A 19,739-nucleotide genomic window follows, 5' to 3' on the forward strand; every position below is an offset into this window, starting at 1 on the left:
CCCTTACTCACATTCTTTTTCATGGCATGTTGCTTTGGGGGAACCAGTCAAAATCTCTCCGGGTACTCATCGACTTTGGGGCTGATGAGAGCTTTATGGACTCTACCCTGGCTTCCGAGCTGGATATCCCCACTCAGCCCCTCTCCATTCCCATGGACATTAGAGCACTGGACGGGCGCTCCATTGACCGGGTCACCCACAATACCAACCCCATCAACCTACGTATGTCAGGGAACCACAGAGAGACGATCCAGTTCCTACTCATTAAGTCTCCTCAGGTTCCCGTGGTGTTGGGGTTCTCCTGGCTCCAGTGACACAACTCCCTCATTGACTGGTCTGCCGGTGCCATCATGGGCTGGAGCCCATTCTGCCACGCCCACTGCCTGAAGTCAGCGCAGCCTGTTCCGGGACGTCTTTCCGCCATTCCTGTGGAGTATCAGGACCTCCGGGAGGTGTTCAGGAAGGCCCGGGCCACTTTGCTGCCGCCGCACCGACCCTATGACTGTGGGATTGATCTTCTCCAAGGCACCACTCCACCCCGGGGATGACTGTACTCTCTGTCGGGTCTGGAGACCAAGGCTATGGAGACCTATATTGTGGACTCCCTAGCTGCTGGGTTCATCCGTCCTTCTGCCTCCCCCTCCGTGCATCCGTGCATTGACTACCGAGGTCTCAATGACATCACGGTGAAGAACCGCTACCTCTCATCTACTCAGCCTTCGAGCCGCTCCAGGGGGCCACCGTGTTCTCCAAACTGGACCTACGGAACGCCTACCACCTGGTGTGGATACGGGAGGGGGACAAGTGGAAGACTGCCTTCAACACGGCCAGCGGCCACTACGAGTACCTGGTCATACCCCTTTGGCATTACCAACGCCCCTGCTGTGTTCCAGGCTCTGGTTAATGATGTTCTCCGCGGCACGTTGAACCGGTTCGTCTTCGTCTACCTCGAAGACATCCTCGTCTTCTCCCGCTCCACCCAAGAACACATGCTCCACGTCCGACAGGTTCTCCAATGCCTCCTGGAGAACCAGCTTTTTGTAAAAGCTGAGAAGTGCGAATTCCATCGCTCCACTATTCTCTTTCTGGGTTACATCATTGCTGCAGCGAGCGTACAGATGGATCCCGGGAAGGTGGGAGCGGTGGTGGATTGGCCCTAGCCCACGTCCAGAGTCCAGCTGCAGTGGTTTCTGGGCTTCGCCAACTTGTATCGCTGCTTTATCCGGGGCTACAGCACCGTGGCTTCCCCCCTGTCTGCACTCACCTCTCCCAAGGTTCCATTCACATGGTCTCCAGCTGCTGATCAGGTGTTCTGGGATCTCAAACACCGCTTCACCACAGCTCCCATCTTGGTTCATCCTGACCCGCCCCGCCAGTTTGTGGTGGAGGCTGATGCTTCTGATGTTGGAGTGGGTGCTGTGCTGCGCTGTCATGCCGCTATAGCCCCACGACTACTACCCCAGAACCTGAGACCATCCTTCCCACCTCGTGCCTGGAGACGGCACTCAGCTGGGGAATAGGGAAGCAGGTTCGGGATGCGCAACGTTCCCAGCCGAACCCCGGGGGGGTGGGGGGTCCAGATAACCGGCTGTTTGTGCCTGACGCGTGGTCTTGGAGTGTGCCCACTCCTCCAGACTTGCCTGTCACCCAGGCTCCTGTCAGACCCTGGCTATTGTGCGACAACGCTTTTGGTCACCCAGCTCATGGTGCAGCACATCTTCCGGATCCATGGACTGCCCGTGGACATGGTCTCCGACCGAGGTCCTCAGTTCTCGTCCCGGTTCTGGAAGGCGTTCTGCACCCTCATTGGATCGTCGACCAGCCTGTCCTCCAGGTTCCACCCAGTCCAACGGCCAGTCGGAGCGAACCAACAAGGACCTCGAGACTACTCTGTGCTGCCTGGTCTCCACCAACCCCACCAGGAGCCAGCAGCTAGTGTGGGTGGAATACACCCCCAACACCCTTCCCAAATCGCCATTTGAGTGTTCCCTGGGGTATCAGCCCCCGCTCTTTCCCGAACAGGAAGAAGAGGTCGGCATACCTTCTGCTCAAATGTTTGTCCGCCACTGTCATTGTACCTGGAGGAGAGCCCGGTCGGCCCTCCTCAAGACCATCTGGCATTCACTGAACTGTGGTTTATATTCCTGAGAGCTTCTACCCAGTCCTCATCTGAGATTTCTGAACCAAGTTCTTGTTCCCAAGCCCTTTTAATAGTGTCTGTGGATACCTCTATGTGGGCCTGTAGCACATCATACAGTCTAGAGACCGACCTTTTTGAATGGGGTTTGACAAGGATCAGGCTATCTAATGTAGGATTATTTGGCTTAATGCCATACTGTGGATATGTGTCCTTAGGAAATTCCTGATTTGGAGGTATCTGAAAAAATGTGTTGTTGGCATGTTAAACTTACCCTGTAATTGTTGAAATGAAGCTAACTGACCATCCATGTATAAACACCATATCATCCAATGCAGGGTGGAAAGCATGATTCAGGCAAATCGGGCTGTCAATGTATACAGTGGGTATGTTAAGAAAATGCCTAATCTGTTTCCAGATCCTAAGAGTATGACAAATGACTGGATTAGAGTCATAAGTGGCTTTTCTCACATATGATGGACTATTAACAAGTGCAGGGAGTGAGGAACGTTGACAGGAGGCCTTCTCAATCAAAAGCCATGAAGGCATATCATTCTGTCACATCTCAGGTAAACTTTCCCTCCAGAAAGACACAATGTTCAGATTAGCAGCCCAATAATACAGTTTAAAGTGAGGAAGGCCAAAGCCCCCCTCTATCTTGTACTTGCATAAATGCTTCTTTGGAATTCTGGCTGCCTTGTTATCCCATAAAAATGCAATTACTATTGAATCCAGTTTCTTAAAATAGCTTTGTGGTATGAAATTGGGTAGACATTGGAAGAGGTAAAGAAACCTGGGTAGGACAACCATTTTAATAGCGTTTATACGACCAACCAAGGAGATAGGAAGAGTTTTCCAAAAATCTATATTTTGTTTAAGCTGATACATTTTCATATCCCAATTCACTTTCAATAGCTGATCAAGGTCTCTTGTCACTACAACGCCAAGGCTTGTGAACTTGTCCATCACTGTTCTAAATGGGGTAGATAGCAGAAATTGCTTTTCCACAGGCCGTGATATTGGCATCAATTCGCTTTTTTGCCAGTTTATCTTGTAGCCAGAGAAGGAGACGAATGTATTTATCAAGTTAAGTAAGGGGGAATAGACGTTTTAAGCTTGGATAAAAAACAAAGAACATCGTCTGCATATAGGGCAATTTTGTGCTGCGTGTCTTTTATTTTAACAGCAGCTATATCGGCACATGCCCGAATGCGAGTAGCAAGGGGTTCCATGGCCATAGCGAAGAGAGCAGCCGAAATAGGGCACCCTTTCCGCAGCCCTTGAACAGACTGCGACATTTCTTGATTGGTTACCACGGACGCCATTGGGTGGGCATAAATACTTCTTATCCAATTAATACATTCCTTTCCAAACCCGAAATGCTCCAGAACCGACATCATATACTTCCACTCAATCTGATCAAACGCCTTCTCTGCGTCAAGAGCTATTACCACTGTCTCAACTTTATGATCATGATACATGACATGAAAATGCGTTTCAAATTGTAGTATATATGTCGGCCCGGCATAAAACATGTCTGGTCAGGGTGTATGATGTCAGAAGTATATTTTTTCAATCGGTTTGCCAATATCTTTGTCAACACCTTATTTTCTATGGGGAGTAACGACACGGGGCGATAAGACGACATCTCCATTGAATCGCTATCTTTTTTCAAGATCAGTGCTATTGTAGCCTCATACAGTATTTGCGGGAGTTTGCCATTTTCTTTGGAATGTTTAAACATTCGCAACATAAGTGGAGCTAGACTGGCGCAGTACTTCTTATATAATTCTATTACATATCCATCGGGCCCAGGGGCCTTGCTGTTTGGAAATTGTGTTATCGCTGTGTTCATTTCCTCTAAAGTTAGCCCAGCATGGAGTGCAGCAGCTGCCCCCCTGTCTAATTTAGGAAGTTCACATTCAGCGAGAAAGCGTTCCATAGTTTGTGGATCAGTTGCGTCGCATTTTGATTGATATAGCTCTGAGTAAAACTGCACAAAGCATTTATTAATATCCCGCGGATCTGTTACTATTTTACCCTTCTTGTCTTTTATTTTGTGAATAGCTCTAAATGCCTGTACATGCCTTAGCTGTCTTGCTAATAATTTATGTGGTTTGTCACCCAGTTCAAAATAACTTTGTTGCGTTCTAGCAAGTAAAGAGCCCACCCGTTTCGAAAGGATGGTATTGTATTCATATTTCAACTTCGTGATCTTCTCAAGGACTGTATTCGAGGAATTCGTCCTAAAACGTTCTCCTGTTCCACTAACTCTCTTTCAATTTCTCTCAGCCTAGTATTGGCGCGTTTCTTCCTCTCTGATGTATAAGAAATAATGTAACCTCTAATCACAGCCTTCAGAGATTCCCAAAGGGTGGAGTCGTCAACATCCCCTGTGTCGTTAGCTCCGAGGAAAAAGGCAATCTGCTCCTTCAAATACTGACAAAAACACACATTGTCGAGTTTCAGCACCATGGACAGAGAAGAGTGGTCCGTAATTAGAATAGGGTAATAGGTAACCGACGCAGCTGCTGAAATCAGTTTGGAGTCCAACTAAAAATAGTCAATTCTGGAATATGATTTATGAACTGATGAAAAGACAGAATAATCCCTATCTGTTGGGTGTGTTAGTCTCCAAATATCAACAATGTTAAGGTTTGTCATCAATGTACACTGCTCAAAAAAATAAAGGGAACACTTAAACAACACAATGTAACTCCAAGTGAATCACACTTCTGTGAAATCAAACTGTCCACTTAGGAAGCAACACTGATTGACAATACATTTCACATGCTGTTGTGCAAATGGAATAGACAACAGGTGGAAATTATAGGCAATTAGCAAGACACCCCCAATAAAGGAGTGGTTCTGCAGGTGGGGACCACAGACCACTTCTCATTTCCTATGCTTCCTGGCTGATGTTTTGGTCGCTTGAATGCTGGCGGTGCTTTCACTCTAGTGGTAGCATGAGAGGGAGTCTACAACCCACACAAGTGGCTCAGGTAGTGCAGCTCATCCAGGATGGCACATCAATGCGAGCTGTGGCAAGAAGGTTTGCTGTGTCTGTCAGCGTAGTGTCCAGAGCATGGAGGCGCTACCAGGAGACAGGCCAGTACATCAGGAGACGTGGAGGAGGCCGTAGGAGTGCAACAACCCAGCAGCAGGACCGCTACCTCCGCCTTTGTGCAAGGAGGAGCAGGAGAAGCACTGCCAGAGCCCTGCAAAATGACCTCTGGCAGGCCACAAATGTGCATGTGTTTGCTCAAACGGTCAGAAACAGACTCCATGAGGGTGGTATGAGGGCCCGACGTCCACAGGTGGGGGTTGTGCTTACTGCCCAACACCGTGCAGGACATTTGGTATTTGCCAGAGAACACCAAGTTTGGCAAATTCGCCACTGGTGCCCTGTGCTCTTCACAGATGAATGCAGGTTCACACTGAGCACATGTGACAGACGTGACAGAGTCTGGAGACGCCGTGGAGAACGTTCTGCTGCCTGCAACATCCTCCAGCATGACCGGTTTGGCGGTGGGTCAGTCATGGTGTGGGGTGGCATTTCTTTGGGGGGCCGCACAGCCCTCCATGTGCTCGCCAGAGGTAGCCTGACTGCCATTAGGTACCGAGATGAGATCCTCAGACCCCTTGTGAGACCATATGCTGGTGCGGTTGGCCCTGGGTTCCTCCTAATGCAAGACAATGCTAGACCTCATGTGGCTGGAGTGTGTCAGCAGTTCCTGCAAGAGGAAGGCATTGATGCTATGGACTGGCCCGCCCGTTCCCCAGACCTGAATCCAATTGAGCACATCCGGGACATCATGTCTCGCTCCATCCACCAACGCCACGTTGCACCACAGACTGTCCAGGAGTTGGCGGATGCTTTAGTCCAGGTCTGGGAGGAGATCCCTCAGGAGACCATCTGCCACCTCATCAGGAGCATGCCCAGGCGTTGTAGGGAGGTCATACGGGCATGTGGAGGCCACACACACTACTGAGCCTCATTTTGACTTGTTTTAAGGACATTACATCAAAGTTGGATCAGCCTGTAGTGTGGTTTTCCACTTTAATTTTGAGTGTGACTCCAAATCCAGACCTCCATGGGTTGATAAATTGGATTTCCATTGATTATTTTTGTGTGATTTTGTTGTCAGCACATTCAACTATGTAAAGAAAAAAGTATTTAATAAGATTATTTCTTTCATTCAGATCTAGGATGTGTTGTTTAAGTGTTCCCTTTATTTTTTTGAGCAGTATATTTAGACAGACACTGGCATTTGATTGTTGAAGTGACCTTGATAGCTGTTAATCTAAAATAGGATCTAACGTACAGTTAAAGTCACCTCCAACAATAACACATGTATGCGATATATTTCGTATGGCCTTAAATACCCGTTGAAAAAATAATGGATCATCGAAGTTGGGTCCATATAAATTGACCAAGGTTATTTGTTTCGAATTCAGTGTACCAGCCACAATAATATACCGACCATTAGGATCTGAAATCGAGGATGAGTAAACAAAAGGAATGTTTTCCTTTATCAGGATTGCTACCCCTCTTGCTTTTGCATCAAAGTTGGTATATCTGACCGATCCAGCCGACTCGTAGCTTGGCCTGAGCCGAGCGTTTAATATGAGTTTCTTGAAGAAGCACTATGTCAGCCCCCAGTGATTTAAGATGAGAAAAAAACCTTAGCTCGTTTCACGACATGCCCTAAGCCATTACAGTTCCAGCTGACTATCTTTATTCCACCAGGTCTACTGCTCGGTCACTATGTGGCTTTTCTTATTTTAGAGCAAATTGTTGTTGTCATACAAAGCCCAAAAGAAAAACGTCCCGCCGTGCGGGAGCTTGTCCTGCCACCTGTATCAATAAATGTGAACATACAACACAGACCCCATCTCCCCTCCCGTCCCTTTACTGAGTGACTTCCCCAAATGAAGCACTCCTTGACTAACACACATTATGGTGTCTAGACAAACAGCTTGGACTAACTCGTCGTCTATAGATCCTCCGCATATAAACTAATATTAAATAACACTTAACTCTCACATTAGGGGGTGAGTGGCGCTAAAACATGATAGGCTAAACAATGCTATATAAGCCATAACATCTCACCCATGATATAAGTGCCAATTTCTGATCTTCTGATCGAAAAGACATAGGCAGGAAATTCAAACACATTCCTGGCCTGTATTTGGTCATTTAGCCGGTTGACACAGCCATTCTGTATCCTCAGCCAGGGAACTTGCTTGACAAGAAGAGATCGGCCTCTATTGATCCCTCGACTGTCACCTTAAACCGGGCTGGGAAGAGGAATCCATATTGGATGTTGGCCGCCCTGCATTTGTTGCGTAACACATCATACTCTTTCCGTTGGTTCCTCACCTCCAAAGTAAGATCTGGGTAGAAAGACACCCTGGCTCTGTTGTAGTTAAGGGGGAACTTTTGACTAGCCAGCTTGAGGATGAGATCCCCGGTCTGGGGATAGTGCATCCGTACAAGGAATGGCCTTGGTGGCGCGCCCTTGGCCGGCTTCGTTGCCTGTGATCTGTGTGTGCGGTCGATCAGGATGGCCGTTTTGAAGTGTTCAATCCCCAGCAATGCCAGTATCAGCTCCGAAACAAATTCAGTGGGTTTCCCTTTTTCAGTGTCCTCCTGGATCCCAAATATTTGGATGTTCTGGCGTCTTGAATGCGACTCAAGCATTTCCAATCGGACTTTCAGGGTTTTGTTGTCATTTTTGAACGTTGCGCACTGTTTCTCTATGTGCAACGTCCTGTAGCCTGGCCTCGTGATCGACTGTCGTCTGCTCAACCTCATGCACCCTTCCCTTAGTTGCCTTCACAGTTTCAGTCAAAGTCCCAATACTCTTTGAGATATCAGCCAACCTTATGTCCACCTTCTTGCTGAGTGAGTTTATGGCAGCCAGTATGTCACGTTGAGTAAGATCTGTGGGGAACTCTTGGGAGCTAGCATCTTCAGCTAACTCCTCGTGGGTCGGCGATGTTGAAATTGGTTCGTTGTCTATCTCATTCAAATTATCTTGTTTAGCGCCCCCTTTTTGGTCCCTTTTCCCTTTGTCATATTGCCAGACAATGTTTGAAGTTATAGGCTGTGAGAGGTTAAGATAAATATTACTTTGTTTCAAAATAGAGCGGAGCTCTAGCAAAGCACGTCTACTCCATAGCACGCTCTCTAGCGCCCCCTCCCGTGCCTGCCTTGACCTGTCGTTTTGCCTGCCCCTGTGATTGTAATAAACTCTTGTTACTTCTACACTGTCTGCATCTGGGTCTTACCTAAACGTGATACCTTTGGGCCTTCAGGGAACCCTGGTCTATTCTCCTGGTCTTCAGGTTCACCGTGAGTACAGCACAGACACTCTCCAGCAGAGCACAGGCCATCAGTGAAGAGTCAACTGCATAGAATGTGGAGTCGATGCCAAAGGGAACCCTCTCCCCATTGATCGGGGGAGATGCAGGGGGAGATGCATTCAATCTGCTATCTAAATCATCATGCATTTGTTTGTACTCATCATATGTAGGTATATCACTCCTCCCTATCAGGATAACATTGTCCACTTTAGCAGTCTTTCTGTACCACACTAACCTGTCATACTCCTTGACATCAGAGTTACAACCTCCCCTCCCTCTGAGAAGAACTCTATGAGGGGCTCAGATTTGGGGCACACCAGCAGATTATATATTCTGAAGATCTTTAGTGGGGGCACTTTTATGCACAAGTAATACCTTGAGTGTTTGGGCGTCAGGGATGGGATGACCAGGGTGTCATTTCCTGACGATGCTCCATTCACAAAATAGTCTGTCTGCTTCTCTTGGTCAGTAAGGATTTTTCCAGGCCCTGAGTGGGTTTGAGATGGTGATACTTTGGTGAGTCCTCCAACTGGGCTTTCCCAGTCCCATTGGGAAGTAGAGCAGGTCTAATTAGCTCCCCCCGAAATGAGCATACATTATGTAAGACACTGTTCAACCATGTACAGTACTGCAGATGGTGAGGTTGATGCTTTTCTGGAGCGACACCTTGCCAGCTGTCCAGCACTCCACCTCGTATAGTCCAGAGTATGACTGAGACAGGTTCTGGAGCAGGACAGTTCAAATGTTCTGAGATGAGCTTTTGTCACTTCCATAATTCTGAATCCAGTGTGGATTTCTCAGGTGTAGGGTTAGAAGTGTTCAACAGCAACAAGCTCTCTTCAGCTTTAGAGTTGGACATCAAACAGTTGTCATTTTACTATACTTTCTATAATCTCATAGGTTTCTTGGACAACATGGGAGGTTTGGATCAGACCAGCCAGTATGTCGCTCAGCTTTGTGACTGAAGCCATTGTACACACCCTGTCTCTACTGATGGGAAGCACCGCAAGCTGCCCAGTGACACGAGCCTACCAGATGAGTTAAATAACTTCTATGATTGCTTCGAGGCAAGCAACACTGAAGCATGCATGAGAGCATCAGCTGTTCTGGACGACTGTGTGATCACTCTCTCCGTAACGCATGTGAGTAAGATCTTTAAACAGGTCAACATTCAGACGGATTACCAGGACGTGTACTCCGAGCATGTGCTGACCAACTGTCAAGTGTCTTCACTGACATTTTCAACCTGTCCGTGATGTTTAAAGCAGACCACCCAAGAACACGTCTGTAGCCATGAAGTGCTTTGAAAGGCTGGCCATAGCTCACATCAACACCATTATCCCAGAAACCCTAGACCCACTCCAATTTGCATACCACCCCAACAGATCCACAGATGATGCACTCCACACTGCCCTTTCCCCCACCTGGACAAAAGGAACACCTACCTGAGAATGCTATTTATTGACTACAGCTCAGCGTTCAACACCATAGTGCCCTCAAAGCTCATCACTAAGCTAAGGACCCTGGGACTAAACACCTCCCTCTACAACTGGATCCTGGACTTCTTGACGGGCCGCCCCAAGGTGGTAAGGGTAGGTAACAACACATCTGCCACGCTGATCCTCAACACAGGGGCCGCTCAGGGGTGGGTGCTCAGACCCCTCCTGTACTCCCTGTTCACCCATAACTGCATGGTCAAGCACGACACCAACACCATCATTAAGTTTGCAGACAACACAATAGTGGTAGGCCTGATCACTGACAATGATGAGACAGCCGTATGGTGCCAGGACAACAACCTTTCCCTCAACGTGATCAAGACAAAGGAGATGATTGTGGACTACAGGAAAAGGAGGACCGAGCACGCCCCCATTCTCATCGGCAGGGATGTAGTGGAGCAGGTTGAGAGCTTCAAGTTCCTTGGTGTCCACATCACCAACAAACTATCACGGTCCAAACACACCAAGACAGTTGTGAAGAGGGCCTGACAAAGCCTATTCCCCCTCAGGAAACTAAAAATATTTAGCATGGGTCCTGAGATCCTCAAAAAGTTCTACAGCTGTGGCAACTGCCTCCAAACGCAATTGCACTACAGAAGGCAGTGCGTACAGCCCAGTACATCACTGGGGCCAAGCTTCCTGCCATCCAGGACCTCTATACTAGGCAGTGTCAGAGGAAGGCCCCAAAAATTGCCAAGGACTCCAGCAACCCTAGTCATAGACTGTTCTCTCTGCTACCACATGGCATCGGAGTCTATGTCAAAAAGGCTTCTTAACAGCTTCTACCTCCAAGCCATAAGACTCTTGACAGTTAATCAAATGGCTACCCAGACTATGTCCCCACCCCACCCCCCATTTTTACGCAGCTGCTACTCTGTTTATTATCCATGCATTGTCACTTTACCTACATGTACATATTACCTCAATTACCTCGACTAACCGGTGCCCCCGCACATTGACTCAGTACTGGAACCCCATGTATATAGCCTCGCTACTGTTATTTTATTGTTGCTCCTTATTTATTTAAATTGTTAAAACTGCATTGTTGGTTAGGGGCTTGTAAGTAAGCATTTCACTGTTGTATTCGGCACATGTGACAAATAACATTTGATTTGATGTGTTGTGGTGAACCGGTCGCCTTATATCTGCTTTTGGTCAGTTATCTTATGCCTCCATGTTGCAATACTGGCGACCCTGTGATGCTGAGCCCAATATCTCCTCATCTTTTCCACAGAATCGTGGAGGGTCTGACATGTCAGAGCAGAATGCAGTGGTGAAGGTCTCTGATGGGTGAAAACATCTCAGATTGAGCATGCTGATGGGGACAGAACCACATACAACTGGTGCTTCGTGAACCCTGGTTGCATCATAGGCCTGCGTCTTGCTTCTTCTCAACTGTCAACGGAAAGTTTCCACTTCTTGAAAATGTGTGACCATATAAGTTTCCAATCTGAAGATGCTGTTTCTTAGAACTGATCTGAGACAAGCTTTACTCTCCACTGGCTAATTCGCACCAGTCACAGACATTTGCGTAATTTAGCAGATGCTCTCATCCAGAGCCTCACAATAAGTAAGCTTTTGTTTTTGCGCATCACAAACACACTTGATTCAAATATTCAACTAATCCAGGTCTTCTCTCTGTCTGGACCATAATTAGCTGAATCAGGTGTGTTACTGCAGGGCTGGAATGAAACCCTGCACTCCGGGTAGCTTTCCAGAACCACAGTTGGATAGTTTTCCCCCTATCTCTCTCTGTCTCTGTGGTCACTCTCTCAGATGAATAGTCTGTAGGTGTCCTCTCTCTTTTTGTCTCTTATTTCAGATGGTTATAAATGTGTATCTCGACAGAAAAGATAAAGAACGTGGTAGAGAGAGAAAGAGAGAGGTTGATCAAAATATATTTACAGCCATTTCCCCCTAAAACTGATTGGCTTTGACATTGTGAGTGATGGGATTTCCCACAGACAACATGTGACATGCCTAAAGGGCATACACATGCAGAGAAACAGAGAGACACACAGATAGAGAGAGGGAAGGGACAGGGGTAGTATCTCTTCTGGCCCTGAGGGCGGTTTCTGTCCCAGGATCCATCACTCTTGGTCAGCCAATGCTCTGCTGGTGTGCGCTCATATGGTGTGTTCATACAGGTTCCAGAGGAACAGGCTGAACTTGACAATGCCATGCCCCAGAGAGACCTCACCCTGCTGAGATTGGGGACCCAGCACCTGTGCCCTCTTTCTGGAAGTCTGGAGAGAACAAGAGAATACTGCTCACGTGATAGATCCAGTGAAGGGAAGACAGAGGTGTGTGTGTGTGTGTGTGTGTGTGTGTGTGTGTGTGTGTGTGTGTGTGTGTGTGTGTGTGTGTGCGTGTGCGTGTGCGTGTGCGTGTGCGTGTGTGTGTGTTAGTGATACGCAGGTTGACTGATAACCGCGGGGCAGATGGGTTTAGGAACGGGCAGAAAACGTTAACGTCATTCCACGGAGGCAAAAAGGACATTGTCGAAGTTTAATTCAAAAAGACAAAAGCAGCGAAAGGAGAGTTGAAAATAAACAGAAGGGAGGGACAGAAAAGTAATGTTTGGAAAATATTTGGTGAAGTGGTAAAAAATGATAATAGTAGTGCCAGCTATGTTATGTGTGATGATTGTGCGGCGCTATACAAATTCTACAGTCACAAGACGGGACTTCAAATAGGCTTATGGCACGTCAAGGGAACTGTAGCCTTCTGTTCAGATGGCTTAAATGGAAACTGAATTCTGGACACAGACTGTAGGTCTATAACCTCTAACATAGCCTTAATATTAACTCCTGCAGAATTAAGCATACACCAAATGTAGGCAAAATTTGGATTTGGGAACAGGTGTGGAGAAATATGATTGATTTATTTCTGCCTCTTGAGATAATGCAATGCTCAGTTAGATACCATCTGTAAAGGGGCTGTCTTCAACATAAAATCATAATAAAATGTGTTAGTATTTTAACCACGTAAAATGGGCATCGATGCCGAACTGAAATCTTATCAGAAACACGTTGGGTCGTTTTCACAGCTTTCTTTTTCCTTACAACCGGTCAAACTGATGTCATTTGGACATTTTGAACAGAAAATCTTCCCGGTTTTTTCCCTTTATGTTATTGTATGTTATCACAGTCCCTAAACGTATTTGATCCGCGAAAGATGCCAGAGAGAACTTTACTGATGTCAACTATATTCACGCATTCATTCTATCGATCTATTACATTATTCTGTTGGGCAAGGGTTTATTTAGTCTTCTAGGGCAACATATAATGACAGAAGAGAAACTACATTGATCTAATTATAGACAAATTGTCTAACAAATAGCTTGCCAAAATGTCCGAAATTATATGCAGAAACATATCTAAATCAGAAGAAAAAAAATCCTGCACCCACTGTCAAAAAATCGTTCTGCCGTTTTTGACTGTAGCCTATAGTGCATTTTCTGTATTTGCGGGTTAAGGTGTGTGTGTGTAAGCGTGCGTGGCATGTACATGCAAGTGAGTTCTATCATCTTTCAGTCCAGAGGGAATGTGACTCAGCCCAGCTACTGTCACAGCCCAGAGCGCCAGAGCGGCAAAGTTCACATAGTGAAAGGGAAAGGGGGATACCTAGTCAGTTGTACAACTGAACGCATTCAACTGAAATGTGTCTTCCGCATTTCACCCATTCGATCCAGCAACCTTTTGGTTACTGGCCCAATGATTAACTGTGTGTGTGTGTGCGCGTGTGGCTCCCAGCTCTGTTCACATCCTGTTATTTTCCTCCTCTTCTGAAACAAACAGAGAATTCCTGAGACTCGGGTATCAGGTCCTCTGTTGTGATGGCGTCAAACAAAACAGTTTGGATAAAGATGTGCACGCGATGTTAACGTTGCTAACTCACTCTGTCTCTCATAATCATTATCCTTACCATTATTCGTTTTCACACGAACACACTCCGCTCGGTGGAGTCCGTCAGTTCACGGTCAGGACTGAAGAGGGAACCGTTGTCTTCTCTGTTTGGGATTTATCTTACATTTTTATAGCGGCACACACGGAGAAGAGGTGTGTGTGTGTGTGTGTGTGTGTCCCCTCTCTCTCTCTCCGCGTTGGGTGGGAACACACACATCAGGGATTGTAGCCGTTCGGATTTAAATCGGGACGCTTACAAATGAATGGAAATCACCACCGAACGGGACCAAGGAGCCTCTTCCACCACCATCCACCCCGAGCTTGCCCGGTGCCCGCTGTGATTTAGCTGTCTGTTAACACAGGGCCAAGCGTCTGCCCACCGACTGACTTCACGCGCGCCGGGCAGCAACATAGAGAAGAATGGAGGCGTTTTTCGCGGAGGTAAGCTGGGATGGGAGAATCGCTTTCCCCCCGTTTAACATTATATTTCCCCGGTACTGGTTGGCCTAATGATAGAAATATAAATGACACGGTAGCCTGTCATAAACCCGTGTTGTGAATATCGTTTGGACATTTTTATTTGGTGTAGGCTATGATGGTGGTTGAACGAGAATCCATTTATGGCCGACCCTCGACAGACACAAGCGTAATAAAACTCTTCTGGTAGGCTACGGGAGAAACTACAGTAGGTGTAGGTTATGTGTCACAATATAGAAAACATTTGCTTTCTCTCTCTCTCTCTCTCTCTCTCTCTCTCTCTCTCTCAAAATGTAGGCCAATGTCATCAACACAAGTGAATACTAGCCTACCTATCATATTAGACTAAACAGGATGTGCTAAAATGGCACCACACCACTCATCATGTAGCCTGCACTGCCATCCTCATCTGTCCATTCTCTCAGAGGACGAGAGGAGTAGCCTAATTGGCTAAATGCAGGCAGATCAGAAAATAGGCTAGTCTTTCCATAATGCTGCGGTTCGGATTAAGACCTATCTGTTAAGGGAGAAAAGCGTGGTATTGTTACTAGTCAAGCTACTAACCTACTGGGGTATTAGTGTCTATACTAGTATGATCAGTGGGGGGGATTCTTTCTACCCTCTCTGGGGTGACTGTGTGGGGCTGTCTCGGAGAGGGAGGATGGGAGGTGTGGCTATTGCGGGATTTGAGGAGGGGGTAGAGAGAGGAGGAAGAAGAGAGGGTAGGTGCTTCTGTGCGATGAAGGCGAAATGGAAGGATACGAATTGACTGGAGGTGAGACAGCGAGTTGCGATGGCTATGGTTGTTATTATGGATTATTAACGCCATGTCCGAATCTCTCTCTCAAGTCAATTCAGTTCAAAGGGGTTTTATTGGCATGGGAAACATAAGTTTACATTGCCAAAGCAAGTGAAATGAACAAAAGTGAGAAGAAACAAAACACAACATCAACAATAATTTAAAAAAACGATTTACAGTAACCATTGCACTCATAAAGGTTACAAAGGTATAAAGGCGTTTGAAATGTTATATTATAAACCATGTACAGTGTTTTTAACAATGTGGAAATCTCTCTCTGTCCATCCTGACATCTGCTATTAAATGATTGATGAAACATCCCCGTCTCTCTTTTACATAGCACTGGATTCCGTCACTGCAGAGAGAGAAAGGAGAGAGAGAAGGGTCATCTCTCGTCTTGGTGTTTAAATTGCGTTGTTACCGATTCTCCCAGATCAATCAGCTAATTTACGACTTTTCCTCAGTCTCTTTGCCGGCGGCGCTAACAGATCTCTAGTCCGGCCACCAGTTTGCTAGCCCGGCCACCAGTTTGCTAGCCCACTGAGTTTTAGCCCACTGAGTTTGGCCCAGTAGAAAACATTTTTCTATAAACCACATGTGTTTTCTGCAGGATAATCTATTATATGCTAATATATAGACAGGTTGTTGTGACAACCTAAGCCTAATAGGTTTAGACATGGTTGGTATGTTCTTTGTTTGTAACACATAAAAACAGGGCCCTCATTCTTCCCCAATTCACCCCATTCAGACCTGGGGATGGATGGTGCCCAACCTCCCCACCTCCTCTGTCCTTCCTCCACCTCCTCCTCTGTCCTTCCTCTTCCTCCTCCTCTTCTTTCTCCTTTCGTCCCTCCTCTTTTCTCCTCACCTCCATTTTTTTTCAGGGAACAAGTGAAGGGGTAACAACTTACAGCTGTTCTGCAGCAATGGACGTAAATGAAGCCTTGAAAGTTGATGCTAACAATTCCTACAGGTGTCCCAAGTTTTGTTGATTATTCTCTAACTCTCGTCTGTATAAAAGCAGTGTTGGAACACACTGTTACTACGCTCTCTTAAGCATTATTTGGACAGTATTGTACTGCAGGGAGTAGTATATTGCTATCATAATGCCGAGAAAAAGGTAATTAACAAAGGAAGACAGACAGACCATTATAACCCTTAAAAGTGTAGGTCTTTCCTTTAGAGAAATTGCAAAGAAAGCCAAGGTGTCAGTGAGTACACCATCAAAAGGCACTTGGAAACTGGAGGAAACTCTGACAGGAAGAGGTCTGGCAGACCCAAAGCCACACCAGAATCAGAAGACAAGTTTCTGAGAGTCAACAGCTTGCGTGATAGGCGGCTCACAGAACAACAGCTTCAAGCACAGCTTAACACTGGTCGAAGTTAGCAAGTCTCAGTTTCAACTGTGAAGAGAAGATTTGGAGCTGCAGGTTTGACAGGTCGAGTGGAAGTACGAAAGCCATTGCTAAGATGACAAAATAAGAAAAAGAGGCTTGCCTGTTTTAGCAGCGCCATGCAATACCCTCTGGTGTGCGCCTAGTTGGTCAGGGGTTCATCCTACAGCAAGATAATGACCCAGAACCTACCTCCAGGCTATGGGGTTCATCCTACAGCAAGATAATGACCCAGAACCTACCTCCAGGCTATGGGGTTCATCCTACAGCAAGATAATGACCCAGAACCTACCTCCAGGCTATGGGGTTCATCCTACAGCAAGATAATGACAACAGAACCTACCTCCAGGATATGGGGTTCATCCTACAGCAAGATAATGACAACAGAACCTACCTCCAGGCTATGGGGTTCATCCTACAGCAAGATAATGACCCAGAACCTACCTCCAGGCTATGGGGTTCATCCCACAGCAAGATAATGACAACAGAACCTACCTCCAGGCTATGGGGTTCATCCTACAGCAAGATAATGACCCAGAACCTACCTCCAGGCTATGGGGTTCATCCTACAGCAAGATAATGACCCAGAACCTACCTCCAGGCTATGGGGTTCATCCTACAGCAAGATAATGACCCAGAACCTACCTGCAGGCTATGGGGTTCATCCTACAGCAAGACAATGACCCAGAACCTACCTCCAGGCTATGGGGTTCATCCTACAGCAAGATAATGACCCAGAACCTACCTCCAGGCTATGGGGTTCATCCTACAGCAAGATAATGACCCAGAACCTACCTCCAGGCTATGGGGTTCATCCTACAGCAAGATAATGACCCAGAACCTACCTCCAGGCTATGGGGTTCATCCTACAGCAAGATAATGACCCAGAACCTACCTCCAGGCTATGGGGTTCATCCTACAGCAAGATAATGACACAGAACCTACCTCCAGGCTATGGGGTTCATCCTACAGCAAGATAATGACCCAGAACCTACCTCCAGGCTATGGGGTTCATCCTACAGCAAGATAATGACAACAGAACCTACCTCCAGGCTATGGGGTTCATCCTACAGCAAGATAATGACCCAGAACCTACCTCCAGGCTATGGGGTTCATCCTACAGCAAGATAATGACCCAGAACCTACCTCCAGGCTATGGGGTTCATCCTACAGCAAGATAATGACCCAGAACCTACCTCCAGGCTATGGGGTTCATCCTACAGCAAGATAATGACCCAGAACCTACCTCCAGGCTATGGGGTTCATCCTACAGCAAGACTAATGACCCAGAACCTACCTCCAGGCTATGGGGTTCATCCTACAGCAAGATAATGACCCAGAACCTACCTCCAGGCTATGGGGTTCATCCTACAGCAAGATAATGACCCAGAACCTACCTCCAAGGCTATGGGGTTCATCCTACAGCAAGATAATGACCCAGAACCTACCTCCAGGCTATGGGGTTCATCCTACAGCAAGATAATGACCCAGAACCTACCTCCAGGCTATGGGGTTCATCCTACAGCAAGATAATGACCACAGAACCTACCTCCAGGCTATGGGGTTCATCCTACAGCAAGATAATGACCCAGAACCTACCTCCAGGCTATGGGGTTCATCCTACAGCAAGATAATGACCCAGAACCTACCTCCAGGCTATGGGGTTCATCCTACAGCAAGATAATGACCCAGAACCTACCTCCAGGCTATGGGGTTCATCCTACAGCAAGATAATGACAACAGAACCTACCTCCAGGCTATGGGGTTCATCCTACAGCAAGATAATGACCCAGAACCTACCTCCAGGCTATGGGGTTCATCCTACAGCAAGATAATGACCCAGAACCTACCTGCAGGCTATGGGGTTCATCCTACAGCAAGATAATGACCCAGAACCTACCTCCAGGCTATGGGGTTCATCCTACAGCAAGATAATGACCCACAACCTACCTCCAGGATATGGGGTTCATCCTACAGCAAGATAATGACCCAGAACCTACCTCCAGGCTATGGGGTTCATCCTACAGCAAGATAATGACAACAGAACCTACCTCCAGGCTATGGGGTTCATCCTACAGCAAGATAATGACAACAGAACCTACCTCCAGGCTATGGGGTTCATCCTACAGCAAGATAATGACCCAGAACCTACCTCCAGGCTATGGGGTTCATCCTACAGCAAGATAATGACCCAGAACCTACCTCCAGGCTATGGGGTTCATCCTACAGCAAGATAATGACAACAGAACCTACCTCCAGGCTATGGGGTTCATCCTACAGCAAGATAATGACAACAGAACCTACCTCCAGGCTATGGGGTTCATCCTACAGCAAGATAATGACCCAGAACCTACCTCCAGGATATGGGGTTCATCCTACAGCAAGATAATGACCCAGAACCTACCTCCAGGCTATGGGGTTCATCCTACAGCAAGATAATGACAACAGAACCTACCTCCAGGCTATGGGGTTCATCCTACAGCAAGATAATGACAACAGAACCTACCTCCAGGCTATGGGGTTCATCCTACAGCAAGATAATGACCCAGAACCTACCTCCAGGCTATGGGGTTCATCCTACAGCAAGATAATGACCCAGAACCTACCTCCAGGCTATGGGGTTCATCCTACAGCAAGATAATGACAACAGAACCTACCTCCAGGCTATGGGGTTCATCCTACAGCAAGATAATGACCCAGAACCTACCTGCAGGCTATGGGGTTCATCCTACAGCAAGATAATGACCCAGAACCTACCTCCAGGCTATGGGGTTCATCCTACAGCAAGATAATGACCCAGAACCTACCTCCAGGCTATGGGGTTCATCCTACAGCAAGATAATGACCCAGAACCTACCTCCAGGCTATGGGGTTCATCCTACAGCAAGATAATGACCCAGAACCTACCTGCAGGATATGGGGTTCATCCTACAGCAAGATAATGACCCAGAACCTACCTCCAGGCTATGGGGTTCATCCTACAGCAAGATAATGACAACAGAACCTACCTCCAGGCTATGGGGTTCATCCTACAGCAAGATAATGACCCAGAACCTACCTCCAGGCTATGGGGTTCATCCTACAGCAAGATAATGACAACAGAACCTACCTGCAGGCTATGGGGTTCATCCTACAGCAAGATAATGACAACAGAAC

At 47.0% G+C, this 19,739-nt stretch overlaps 1 protein-coding gene across 1 annotated transcript in view; it reads left to right on the forward strand.

Annotated features, from left to right (window-relative positions):
* Positions 1-13,881: 13,881 nt before the first annotated feature.
* Positions 13,882-19,739, forward strand: part of LOC106575406 (unconventional myosin-X) — an 89,601-nt gene continuing 83,743 nt past the window's right edge. The window contains exon 1 of the mRNA XM_082963471.1: positions 13,882-14,354. Coding sequence (XP_082819597.1) covers positions 14,334-14,354 — 21 coding nt within the window. The 5' untranslated portion in view covers positions 13,882-14,333. The remainder of the gene's footprint in view (positions 14,355-19,739) is intronic.

This window comes from Salmo salar, chromosome 17 (genome assembly GCF_965601325.2).
Source record: "Salmo salar chromosome 17, fSalSal1, whole genome shotgun sequence".
Lineage (NCBI taxonomy): Eukaryota > Metazoa > Chordata > Actinopteri > Salmoniformes > Salmonidae > Salmo > Salmo salar.